The following is a 12561-nucleotide window of genomic DNA, read 5'->3' as shown; positions in this document are numbered from 1 at the left end:
AACCGATCGAATCCAAAAGCAAAAAACCGAAAAAAAAAAAAAAAAACAACCCAAAACTAACTAAATAGGGGCCAGATTGTGGCACAGCAAGGCTGACCCACACGGGAAGGTTCTTAGTTGGAGCCCAGAGACCTCGCTGTATGCTGAGCACAGGTGCCCAGGACGTGGGGCTGGCTGAGCCAGAGAGGGACTGTGGCCCTGGGACCCTGTTGGGTGTGCTGTGTCTCTTGCACATGGAAGCCATAAACAGACTTAGACATTGCCAATCTTAGACGCATATAGATGTGCCTCCAAGGTGGGGGACTGTTGCGGATGACAAATGCGGTATCCTTGACTGGCCTGCTGCATGAGGCATGCATGCTGTGCCTCACAAAGATGCACAACTAAACCTAAATAAGAAGTTATAAAATAAAACAGAAATCCAAAGATTACAAATGTGCTGTCCATTGCAGCACCCCGTTTCAGGAACTCAGTAGCCACATGTGGGCCTGGCCTGCGTTCGTGGACCGTGGGGATCAGAAAGTTCTCGAGTGTGCGGCTGCAGAGGGCCAGACTGAGAGCGCGCTTGGTTTCTGACTCATTAGGAGAGCACCTTGGAGGCCAGTGCTACCAGGGATGCAAAAAGGGGAGCAGGAACACTCCAGAAGGCCCTTACAACATCAGGAGACCACTTGGGTGCTGACTGCTGTGGGGCGGTCCCTCCAGCAGGGGGCCTCGCGCTTCCCCTACGCCCGGTGCTGGACCCATGGTGCCTGCAAGGGCGAGCACAGCTACGCGCTAGGTCCTCCAGCACTTTCTACTGTGCGTCTTGTCAGTGTTCCCAACTTACAGCTGGGCAAGCTGAGGCTTAGGGAGGCTGGTAAACTTGCCCAAGGGCATGTGGCTACCTGCAGGGGTCACTGCAGGTCCAGCAGGGGTCAGTTAGGCTTTCTTAGGCTGACACAGTTCTCCCGTTTCCACACAGAGCAAACTGGAGGACGTGTTCCCTGGAGCAATCAGCTAACTCCTTGGAAGGTGCACTGCCGATGGGGCAGCAGATGGATGAGGCTGTTCCCTGTAGCAGCCGCCCACCAGTGGGAGTGTGCAAGCCCGGGCTCCCCCAGGGGTGTTTGTGGGGAACCAGAGGATGGAAAAGGCAGAGCCAGGTCCTCCACTTCAACTGCAGCACCCATCATGCACTGGGCTTCCTTATAAAACTCCACCTGAGCCCACTGTGCAAGAGCAAAATGACAGGTTACATTATTTAGAAGAGTGTCCCATTAAGACTGCCAACTAACGGACCAGCAAATGGCATAATGACTATGTCGCTGGACTCCCACATAGTCGACTGTGGTTCAAGTCCTGGACCTGGTGGCTTAAAACTTATGCAGGGAGTGTGTGCATGTGTGACCATGATCCTGAGAGGAGAATGGAGAGGGGACTGCGGTGTGGCCGTTTCCCCTGCGGGGTGATTTCTCGCTTTCTGTCTCTTTGTCTCTCTGTGTGTCTCCAGAGAGTGCATGTGCCCTATAGCAGAAAATATGCAAACTAAGGTGAAAAGCTGGCAGTTTGCAGGTCAGTGGTGCCCACAACTTGGCAATGAAAAAGAAACCTCTGCAAACTCTCCAGCCTCCAGGTGCGTTTCTTATAAAATAACACACACGGGGCCAGTAGATGGCGCGGTGGTTAAAGTGCTGGACTCCCATGTGGACAACTGCAGCTCTGGTTCCAGACCTGGCAGCTTGACACTCACACCATGTGCTTGTGTGTGCATGCCCAGAATCCCAGGAGGAGAATGGGGAAGGGACTGTGACGTGGCCATCTCCACTGGGGGGTGGTCTCTCACTTTCCCTTTCACTCTCTCTGTGGAACACATGAGCCCTACGGCAAAAACCTTACAAATAAATAAATCAGTGTTTTATGTCAACGTGGTTTCTTTCCAAATATCTGACTGTGGTGGACCAAGGTACCTGGAACTATGGAGAGCAGGAACTGCAGATGGTGGCGGAGGGACCAATGTCGTTCATGGCCACGTTAGTTCTGGAGGCCTGATCATATTTTGCCGACTCATGCTGCCTTTTTTTAAAAAAAACTGAATTGTTACCCTTTGTGGACGATAGAGAATATGGAGGCCCACATGAGAGCGATGGAACCCTGCCCAGGGGCCGCCGTGGCCCTGTCTCCAGGCTGCTGCTTCTCTGACACGTGTGCACCTATCCGGCATATTTCAGGCTGACCAGGCTTTGGACTGGCCAGGCTGGGATTGAACTGTGGTCATCACCATGTAGGATTGGCCTCTCTTGAGGAGTGCATCGCTGCTGTACTACACAGCCAGCTATGCCCTGCTCCTTAGCCCAACCAGCACCTCTGCCTCCCCATGCACATCTGCAGGCACCCCCTGCACACACAGTTAGCTTTGTACCCAGGGAAGACATTCCACTCAGCCCTGCTACGCTGGGTCTTCAATGTGCTCTATTGTTTCAGCCTTTAAGCGACGATCTTTGGCACAGATTTTAAGCCTTCTTGCAGTTACCCTAGTTTGGTGGCGAGTGGTAACCCTGTACCCTGAGCGGAGATAAAGGATGTCCCTTCATTTTCCACTGCTGTGGTGTGGGGATGAATGTGGTGCCCAGACGTCTTCTCACTTATATACTCGTGCACATCTGCCCACGGGGTGAGGAGGGGACTCGAACCTGTGGTTCCCCACTCTCCACTCATCTAACACGAACTGGCTGCCACTTCAGAGTCACAACAACAAACAAGAGCCAGAAGGTTTAGGTATGAGGCTGATGCCAAGTAAGGTTTTATTACATTTAGAAAAAAAAGAGTAACTGGAAACGAAGACAAGTCGTCCAAAATGGACGAGAGTGCTAGGCCCCTGTCATCCTTCAATGGCAGCACTTGGATCCTCCCAAGCCAGTTTTCACCCAGCCGAGATGCTGGAAGGCCGAGCACACGGTCGTGCCCATCAGGCCGAGGAGGGCGATGGAGCCCAGGGCCCCTCGACTCCGCTTGCTGGGTTCTGGAAAAGAAGGAAGAGCAGGAGTTACTGGGGCTGCCCACAGACAACCTGGCCTCAGGAAGTGCTGGCGGGCCAGATGCTCATGCCAAGTCGTCGTCAGAACAGCATTGCTTTGAGACCAGCAGTTAGCATAATGGTTATGTCGCTGGACTCCCATGTAGTCGACCATGGTTCGAGTCCCAGACCTGGTGGCTTAAACTCATGCCGGGCGTGTGTGCGTGCATGCCCAAGATCCCGAGAGGAGAATGGAGGAGAAGGGATTGCTGCGAGGCCATCTCCCCTGGGGGGTGATTTCTCACTTTCTGTTTCTTCGTCTCTCTCTGTCTTTATGGCGGGCGTATGTGCCCTATAGCAAAAACCTCTCAAACAAACAAACAAAAAAACCAAAAAAAGAACAGTGCCGACTGCTCTGCAGAGAAGTACAGGATGGCAGGACAGCTCTGCATAGGGCCTTTGCAAGTATTTTCCTCTTTTTTGAAGAAATACATACAAGTCCAGCAAAAAACGTTTTCCTGTGCTGTCTGGGGAGTACCATTGACATTAGAGCTTAGGCCCCGGAGTCGGCCTGCCTGGGTTTAAATCCTGGCTTTCTAGTTGGTACTTGGTGGCTATGTGGCCTAAAGGTTTCATTTCTCTAAGCCTCATCTCCAGAGCTTAAGCCACAGGGTGTACACTGGGAAATGCACGGGTGACCCTGGGTCTGTCTCCCACCTACAAAGTGGGGTATTATTTATCTCAGAATTGTTAAAAGGTCAAATAGCACATGCAAAATTCTTAGGGAACAATGGCACACAGAAAATGCTCAGTAAGGGACCAGCAGTTAGTGTAATGGCTATGTCGCTGGACTCCCACGTAGTCGACCGCGGTTCGTGTCCTGGCCCTGGTGGCTTAAAACTCATGCCGGGCGCGTGTGCGTGCGTGCCCAAGATCCTGAGAGGAGAGTGGAGGAGAAGGGATTGCGGCATGGCCGTCCCTCCTGGGGGGTGATTTCTCACTTTCTGTCTCTCTGTTTCTGTCTGTCTGGTGAGCGCACACACCCTCTAGCAAAAACCTCTCCAAAAAAAGAAAAAAAAAATGCTCAGTAAGAATAAATGTGTGGGGCCCAGCAGATGGTGTGGTGGCTAAGGCTCTGGATTTCCACATGGTTGACCATGGTTCGAGTCTCAGACTTGATGGCTTGAAAAATCATGCTGGGCATGTGGGCGTGGTGCCCATAATCCCAGGAGGAGAAGGGATTGTGGTGTGGCCATTCCCCCCAGGGAACGGACATTCCGGAGCATTTTCCTTCTCACTGTCTATTTCTGGTAAAGGCATGTGCCGTATGGCAAAAAAAAAAAAAAAAAAAAAAAAAGTTTTGTTACTAGTTAAAAGAGAGAAGATAACAGACTTTTAACCTGGATATCAAGCTATTTCCCGTTTTTTTCCTTATTGGGATATGTGTGTGTGAGTGTGTGTGTGTGTTTGGTGTGTGTGTTGTATGTGTGTGTTATATGTATGTGTGTGTGTGTGGTGTCTAATAGACAGGGTCTTTCTGTACTGGGATTTTCTGGCCCCAACCTCCCATGTGGCTGGGATCCAGCTTTGAGGGTGGGCTGGGAATTGAACCTGGGCCTGCCAGGTGGCCTCTGCCTGCCGAGCATCTGTGTCCTGCATGTGCAATTGTGGGGTACCTCGCCTTTTTTTCCAAGTCGCACTAAGAAGAAAACCCTAGCAGCATCCGAGTAAAACGTTCAGTGTTCCCTGGCACACGCCGGGTGTACTCACCGCCCGTGTAATAGCCGTAAGCATAAAGCACCCGTCCGATGATCCAGGCCAAGCCCAGGCCAGAAGCGACACGCTGGGACAAAAGGGCACCGTTAGTATTCGCCTTAACCAGCGGGCAACCCTCGGTAACACGCAGGCTGGCACGCCGCGTGTCGGCAAGGAGTCCCTAATTGTGTGGCCTTGCTAACGTGCTGCCACCAGGGCTAGGGGACAGTGAATTCATCTGTTCCGGCCGGACAGTCAGAGCTCTGCGCTTCCTCCGTGAATGGCTGTGCTCTCGGGGCCGGATCTTGGCCTCCTCCCAGATCATGGGACGGAGGGAAGCCTGGACAGCCTGGGGACCTTGTGCTGAGGGCATGACAGGACGAGCAGGCCTGGGGCCTCGGGATTAGCCAGAAGAGGAAAGTGACCAAAAGTCAGGACTGGGAGCGAAACCCTGTCACGTCAGCTGGCCGTGAGCAGGAGTCTGACTGTGCTGCAGCTGGCGGGACCTGCACCTGCCTGTGGAGCTGCCCCCGGGGGGTCTACAGTGGCCTGTGGCTGCAGTGTGAGGCTCCACTAGAGGACGTGGGGGCAGCGCCGTGTTGTGAACCCCAGGAGATATGGCCGCAGAGGGAAAAGTCTATTACTAACACCCTTGAGGAATCCTGGGGACAGCAGGTGGTGTGGTGGTTAAGGGTACTGGCCTCCCACATGGCCGACCGTGGTTCAAGTCCTGGACCTGGCGGTTTGCTTTCTCACTTTTCCTCTCTCTCACTCTGTCCCTCTCTGGCCAAAATAAAATAAATAAATAAATAAATAAAAATAATTCCTAAAAAAAAATAAAAGATAAACAAATCCTTCCACTCAGGCACTATCTTGGGGTGACCCACTGGGTTAAAAGGGGTCGGAGGGAATAAAAAGTGTGAGTGATGAACTTACCGGGTGGTAAACGCCGCCAACAGCCAGGAAAAACAAGAAGGGCGGGTACACTTCCAACCTGGAACCACAGAGAGAAGCTTCAGAAAGGCCCTTCAGCGTGCCTGCGTGGGCTGAGCCCTGTACGCTCGCACTTGCCACGCCGCAAACTGGTGAGTCAAAATGAACACCAGGGCGCCGGGTGCTGGTGCAGCGGAAATGCAACTGGACCCACGCGGGGAGGTCCTGGGTTCGTATCCCAAGGCTTGCCTGTCCAGGCCAAGAGCGCCTGCAGGCTGGCCGAGGCTGGCGGGGGGCAGCATGAAGACTGTCAGAGGTGCCTCTGTCTGTCTGTCTCTCTCTGTCCCCCTCTCTCTCATGGAAGAACTAAACGCTGACTGGAGGAGAAGACCTGGCCACTGAGATCCACCTTGTTTTGCTCTGCACGGGAGAAAGGTAGCCAGGACACGCTGCGTGAGAAGACCTCACACCCCACACACCAGTGAGGACGTACTTATGTAAGATGAATAAATCGTGGGGCCAGCAGGTGGCGCGATGGTAAGGCCGCCCACGCCCACGGTGAGAGCAGGCTTCCTCACAGAACTCAAAGCCTCACTCCCTATAGCTGGCAGTAGAACGTCAGTTTAAAGGTTATTTATTCATCTCACGAGAGAGAGCGAGACGAGCAGGAAGAAGGAAATCAAGCACTTCGGGGGCTGGGTTGTGGCCTGGCAGTTAAGGGAGCTGCATGCCACATGACTGAGCACCTGGTTCAAATCCTGGCTCTGCTCAAAAAACACAGCAAGTATGCAGGCAGGCATGTCCCAAATCCCAGGACAGGGAAACAGAGGAGTAGGGTTATGGAGTGACCACACCCCATTGGGCAGGGGTGCTTCTCAGCCTCCCACCTCCCCACTCTGCAGAGTCCATGCTCCTCTAGGACAAGCACCCTGGGCAGGGCTCCTGCGACCTCTCCCCCAGCCTTCCCAGCCAGCCAGGACTACTGGCATGTGTGCGCCTGGCGTGTACCGGCTGGCCTGGGAACCAAACCCACGACCTTCCATAGGGACTGCAGTTTGCTTGAGCAGCATGCTGCTGGTCCACTGAGCCAGCTCCCCCCTTTTGTAAAGTTTATGTCTTTCATGAGAGAAAGAGAGCGAGAACATCTGTTCAGATGGGGTATGCTGAAACCACTGCACAAGTTACGCCACATCAGGGGCCCGGCAGGTGGTTAGGGTGCTGGACTCCCATATGGCTGATCAGGTTTGAGTCCCAGACCTGGCAGCTTGCTTTCTCACTCTCTGGTCAACTTCAAAATAATAATAAAATAAGATAAAATAATGACAATGACTATAATTTTTTAAAGAAGGAATGCCACATTATAAGTATTTTTGAAAAGATTATCCTAAAATTCTAACAACTCTTAATTTTGCTCACTATTCACTCTGTTCACTTAATTTGTTTTTAAGTGGCCTTTTAATCGAGGTGTCCATGACTGTCACTCAGCAAACACAGGGCACCAAGGGCCGAGGTGCTGGCAGCAGAGACCCGCCCTGCTGGTGCCTCGGGGCGGGGGCCAACACTCACGTGTTCTGGTGGGCTCGCTGGATGCAGTTGAAGAGGTGCCCGTTTTCAGGGTCCGTGCTGTACATGGTAGGGTACTGTGAAAACAAAGCCATGTTGATCCAATGGCCCAGGGCCACGCCAGTGCCAAGAGTTACAAATGACCCGTCCTGGAACAGCGGGTGGCATGGAGGACAAGGCAGCTGGACCCACAGGGCCGACTCTGCAGTCTGGGTCTCAGACCTGGCGGCTTGAAAGCCATGCTGAATGTGTGCGTGTGTGCCCAAGTCCCAGCCGGAGAACGGAGGAAAAGGGACAGGCGTGGCCATGCCCCCAAGGGAGCGAGGCCTCACTTTCCCTCTCTGTCTCTCTCTGGCAAGTGCACATGCCCTATAGCAAAACCCAAACTAATAATAATAACTGGGAGATGACCCTGCTTTCTGCCTAAATATTTGCAGTGAGGAGAGTCCCAGTTCTCAGAAGCAGAGTCACCGTCTCTAGTAGCAGGAATAACAAGGGCTAGAACACACGTCTGCACTGAAGCCGCTCACGTACAGAGGCCGCTCGTGCCAAGTACACACATCAGCGGGGACTCAGAGGGGACCCGAGGGCAGCGCAGAGAAGCCGCTCCTCCCCAGGAGTCACCAAACGCCAGCACCTTTTAAGATTTCCCTTAACGGGAGAACAGGCATTGAGCGTGTGAGGTTTTTGTAAAAAAATTTGCTAGAGGGGCTGGCAGGTGGTGTGGTGATTAAGAGCACTGGACTCCCATGTGGCTGACCACGGTTCAAGTCCCAGACCTGGCAGCTTGGTTTCTCACTTTCCGTCTCTCTCCCTCACTCTGTCCATCTCTGGTCAAATGAAAATAAATAAATAAATAAAGATAAATACAATAATTCTTTAAAATACTATTTTTTTTCCCAGAGGCCGTGCATGCTCCCTGGAGAGAGAGGGAGAGTGAGGAAGCACCCGCCACTGCAGTCCTTTCTCCTGTATTTCTCTCTCCTTTGGGATTTTGGACATGCAGGCACATGCACCTGGCAGGTGTCTCAAGCTCCTGGGTTAACGTGAACTGTGCAGCCGACCGCGTAGGGCCCGACGGCCTTAATCTCCACACCACCAGCTGGCCAGAGTGGTAGAATTATTTTATAAAAAGAATTATAGGGACCAGCACATGGTGTGGTGGTTACGTCGCTGGACTCCCACGTAGTCTGCAGTCTACCACGGTTCGAGTCCTGGACCTAGTGGTGTGAGTATGCCGAAGATCCCGAGAGAAAAATGGAGGAAGAAGGATTGTGGCGTGGCCATCCCCCCGGGAGGTGATTTCTCACTTTCTGTCTCTCTGTCTCTCCAGCATGTGCAAGCGCCTTAGAACAAAAATCTCTCTCAAGAAAAAAAAAAATTATTTATTTTGGGCTGGGCAAGTGGTGTGGTGGTTAAGGTATTAGACTCCCACATGGCTGACAGTGGTTCAAGTCCCAGACCAGGTGACTTGCTTTCTCGCTTTCCCTTTCTCTCTCTCTCTAGTCAAATGAAAAACTAATAACAAATACAATTAAATAAATTATTAAAAATAAATAATAATTTATTTAATTGTATTTCTTATTATTATATTTTAATTTGCTATAGGGCACGTGCACTCACCAGAGAGAGAGAGAAAGAGCAGGGAAAATGAGAAAGCAAGCTAGCAGGTCTAGAACTCAGACTGCAGTTGGTCATGCGGGAGTCTAGCGCCTTAACTGCCATGTCGCCTGCTTGCCCTGTGTGTTAGAATTTTAATGGAAGCATCCATTAGAAGGAGAGTGAAAAAAAGGGAACTGGATATAAAACCTTTAAAAGAAGCTCTCACAAGGGATGAGTTAGGTGACTATCCCTTCTAAATCAGCTCTGATTAAAGGAAGACTCTGCTAGCCCTCCTCCCGATGTCCAAAGCCTAAGCCCAGGCTGACTTCAGCACCTCTTGGAAAACAGGAAAGTTACTTTAAGACGTCATTTTCCAAGTGGCACGGCGGGAAACGGTGTTGCCATTTAACGTGCTATAGAGAAGTGAACACTCCCCCAATAAATCGACCTGCCAAAAGCACCCTGTTCTAACCCCAGAATGCCTGGTCTCTCCAGAGAACAGACAACGAAGCAGGAGGAGGCCGCTCCCTCGCAGGGCCGTGCCATCCTAAAATGGTCCCACCGGCTTCTCAGCTCGCCCTGTGCCCTCGGCCAGCCCGCGGCCGGACAAGCCCTGGAGGCGGCAGCGCGGTCCCCACTCACCTCGACCTTGTACTTCTTGCGAGCCTTGGCGACGTTGATGGCGAGGTGGGCGACCATCACGAAGCTGGCGGCACCCGTCAGGACCACAAAACCGTACTCCTTCGACAGGACGGCCATCTCGGCTCTGCAGGAGCAAGAACACCGCTGGGGCGCCAGCACACGCGTGTGCACACGCACACGTACACGCGCATGGGCAGGTCCACGGGGTGGGGGGTGGGCCTGGTGTTTCTAGGAGGTCACTGGAGCGCTGACGGTGCACACGGAGGGACTGAACACTCACGGATGCGAGGCGCACAGGAGGACCCACAGTTAGTATGGGGCGTGCCTCCTGTCGGGTTCTCTGGGTCAGCACTACAGCTATGGATTTACCTGTGCCATTGCTGTCGTCACTGCTGTGGAACCATACGCCACCAAAATCGCATTATGTATTTACTTATTTTTAGAACCATTTTATTTAACTGTATTTAGTTATTTTTAATTTGACCAGAGAAGGACAGAGTGAGAGAGAAAGAGAGAACGAGAGAAAGTGAGAAAGCGAGCTGCCAGGTCTGGACCTCGGACTGCAGTCAGCCCTGTGGGAGTCCAGTGCCTTTAACCACCACACCCCTGCCCGCCCCACGTTACCGTTATGTTTAACAGACTGCCAGAAGGCATGTGTGCTGGCCAGAGGGAGACAGAGACACAGAGAGAAGGAGGCGCTCTCAGTGGGAGTACGGCTACGCCACCGTCCCTTCTCCATCTCCCTCCTGTCAGGATCTGCGGTCACACGAGCAAGCCCAGCATGGTTTTCAAGCTGCTGAGTTCAGGACTTAACCACTGTTGGCCATATGGGATATGGCTTCTGTAATCACTAGGCCAAGGGCATACCTAAAAAATTACATGTCGGGGGGGAACAGCAGTTAGCATAATGGCTATGTCGCTGGACTCCCACGTAGTCGACCACGGTTCGAGTCCCGGACCCAGTGGATTAAACTCACACCAGGTATGTGTGCGTGCGTGCCCAAGATCCAGAGAGGAGAATGGAGGAGAAGGGATTGCGGCGTGACCATCCCCCCTGGGGGCTGATTTCTCGCTTTCTATCTCTCTGTCTCTCTCTGTCTGTCTGGCGAGCACATGCACCCTATAGCGAAAAACCTCCAAAAAAAAAATTACATGTCGGGGTGTTGGCATGGTGGTTAAGGTGTTGGACTCTCACACAGCTGACTGCAGTTTGAGTCTCGAACCTGGAGGCCTGCTTTCTCACCTTCCCTTTCTCTCTTTGGTGAGCACGTGTACCCTGTAGCAAATTAAATATGATGATAAGTAGAATTAAATAAATACTTATTTTCTTTTTCTTTCAATATTTTTGCTATCAGGCATATGTGCTGGCTGAAGATACAGAGAGAGACAGAGAGACAGAAAGTGAGAAATCACCCCCCAGGGAGGATGGCCACGCCGCAATCCCTTCTCCTCCATTCACCTCTCGGGATCTTGGGCACGTACGTACACGTGCCCGGTGTTTTAAGCCCCCGGGTCTGGGACGTGAACCGCGATCGACTACATGGGAGTCCAGTGACATAGCCATTACGTTAACTGCTGGTCTGCCCCCTCCCCCAAAAAAAGTTTTATGTGCACTTATCAGAAAGAAACACAGAGAAAAAAAGAGAGAAATCACCCCCCAAGAGGATGACCATGCCACAATCCCTTTTCCTCCATTCTGCCCTTGGGATTGTGGGCATGCACACACATGCACCCAGCGTGATTTTCCAATCCCCTTGAATCACTCAGTCAGCCATGTAGGATCCAGAGCCTTAACCATCAGCAGGTGGTGACTTGTTGCCCCCTAAACATCACATTTTTAAAAATAATTATTTAATTTTATTTATTATCATTATTTTTTAAAATTTGCTATATGGCATGCAGATGCGCCAGAGACAGAGAGAGAGAGAAAGTGAGAAAGCAAGTCGCCAGGTCCGGGACTGGAACCATCGTCAGCCATGTGGGAGTCCAGTGCCCAACCACCATGCCATCTGCTGGCTCCTAAAAATCACATTTTGAAAAAAATAATCTCACACAGCAAAACGCTAAAGTGTACATTAAATTAGAGATGAGGGGCAGGAGAGAAGGAAAAGGGAGGAAGGGGACAGAGGAACAGTATGCGCTGTTCCAGGCTTTCCTTGGGCATGGGAGGGCTGTGGGGGCAGGCGCTGTGCAGCAGCAGAAACTGCAGGAAGGTGCAGAGAGGCGCAGCTAGACGGCTTCGAAAGCAGGATGCAGGCCCTGAACCCGTGACACTGCCAGGACACACATGTCAGGTAGCTCCTTGGGGACCCAGGCTGCTCACCAAATTGTCACTTCAAAACTAGCCAGTGATGGGACCAGCAGTTAGCGTAATGGCTATGTCGCTGGACTCCCATGTCGCCAACCGCGGTTTGAGCCCCGGACCCGGTGGCTTAAACTCACGCCGAGCATGTGTGCGTGTGCCCGAGATCCCGAGAGGAGAATGGAGGAGAGGGGTTTGCAGCATGGCCATCTCCCCTGGGGGGTGATTTCTCGCTTTCTGTCTCTCTGTCTCTCTCTGTGTCTGTGGCGAGCGCACGCGCCCTATAGCAAAAACCTCTCAAAAAAAAGTTAGAAAAGAAACTGGCCAGTGTTCTGACGTATTCGACTTGTTTTTATGGGCATACTGAAAAAAAGAATAGAAGTCGATATGGGAAAGTGTTCACAGTAGAATCCAGGGTGTGGCTATCTGGACAGGCAAAGTTCAGCTCTCCCAGCTGTTAGAGAATGTTCCAGTATGTTTGAGAATGAGGTAGCAACTGCTGGCAGGGAAGCTAATCCCACTCGCCTCCCAGGGTTCAGCAACGTCAGCTCTTTAAGCTGCTGTCCTGCCCTCGGAGGAGAGAGAAGAAAGAAAAGACGGCTGTGGGGCAGAGGGGCTGGGGCTTTGCACGAACAGTCCCAGGGTGGAAGGAGGACCCGGCACAGCAACACACAGGGACAGCCTCTCACAGACTGCCACTGCGCGCAAGGGGGGCACAGCCTGCAGCTCCTGAGCGTGCTCTGCTTTTTTTTTTTGTTTTTGAGCAATT

At 52.1% G+C, this 12561-nt stretch overlaps 1 protein-coding gene across 2 annotated transcripts in view; it reads right to left on the bottom strand.

Moving 5' to 3' along the window:
• Positions 1-2752: 2752 nt before the first annotated feature.
• The window catches only part of MGST3 (microsomal glutathione S-transferase 3), a 34036-nt gene continuing 24227 nt past the window's right edge, over positions 2753-12561 (bottom strand). For both annotated transcript variants that reach the window (XM_006142256.3, XM_014583631.2), the window contains 5 exons: positions 9491-9614; positions 7250-7323; positions 5687-5744; positions 4766-4838; positions 2753-3001 (listed from right to left, as the gene is read on the bottom strand). In XM_006142256.3, the coding sequence (XP_006142318.1) occupies positions 2868-3001; positions 4766-4838; positions 5687-5744; positions 7250-7323; positions 9491-9607 (456 nt within the window). In that variant the 5' untranslated portion in view covers positions 9608-9614 and the 3' untranslated portion in view covers positions 2753-2867. The remainder of the gene's footprint in view (positions 3002-4765; positions 4839-5686; positions 5745-7249; positions 7324-9490; positions 9615-12561) is intronic.

Source organism: Tupaia chinensis, unplaced genomic scaffold (assembly GCF_000334495.1).
Source record: "Tupaia chinensis unplaced genomic scaffold, TupChi_1.0 Scaffold000070_1, whole genome shotgun sequence".
In the NCBI taxonomy this organism is placed as follows: domain Eukaryota; kingdom Metazoa; phylum Chordata; class Mammalia; order Scandentia; family Tupaiidae; genus Tupaia; species Tupaia belangeri.
This window is presented reverse-complemented; position numbering and strand designations above follow the sequence as displayed.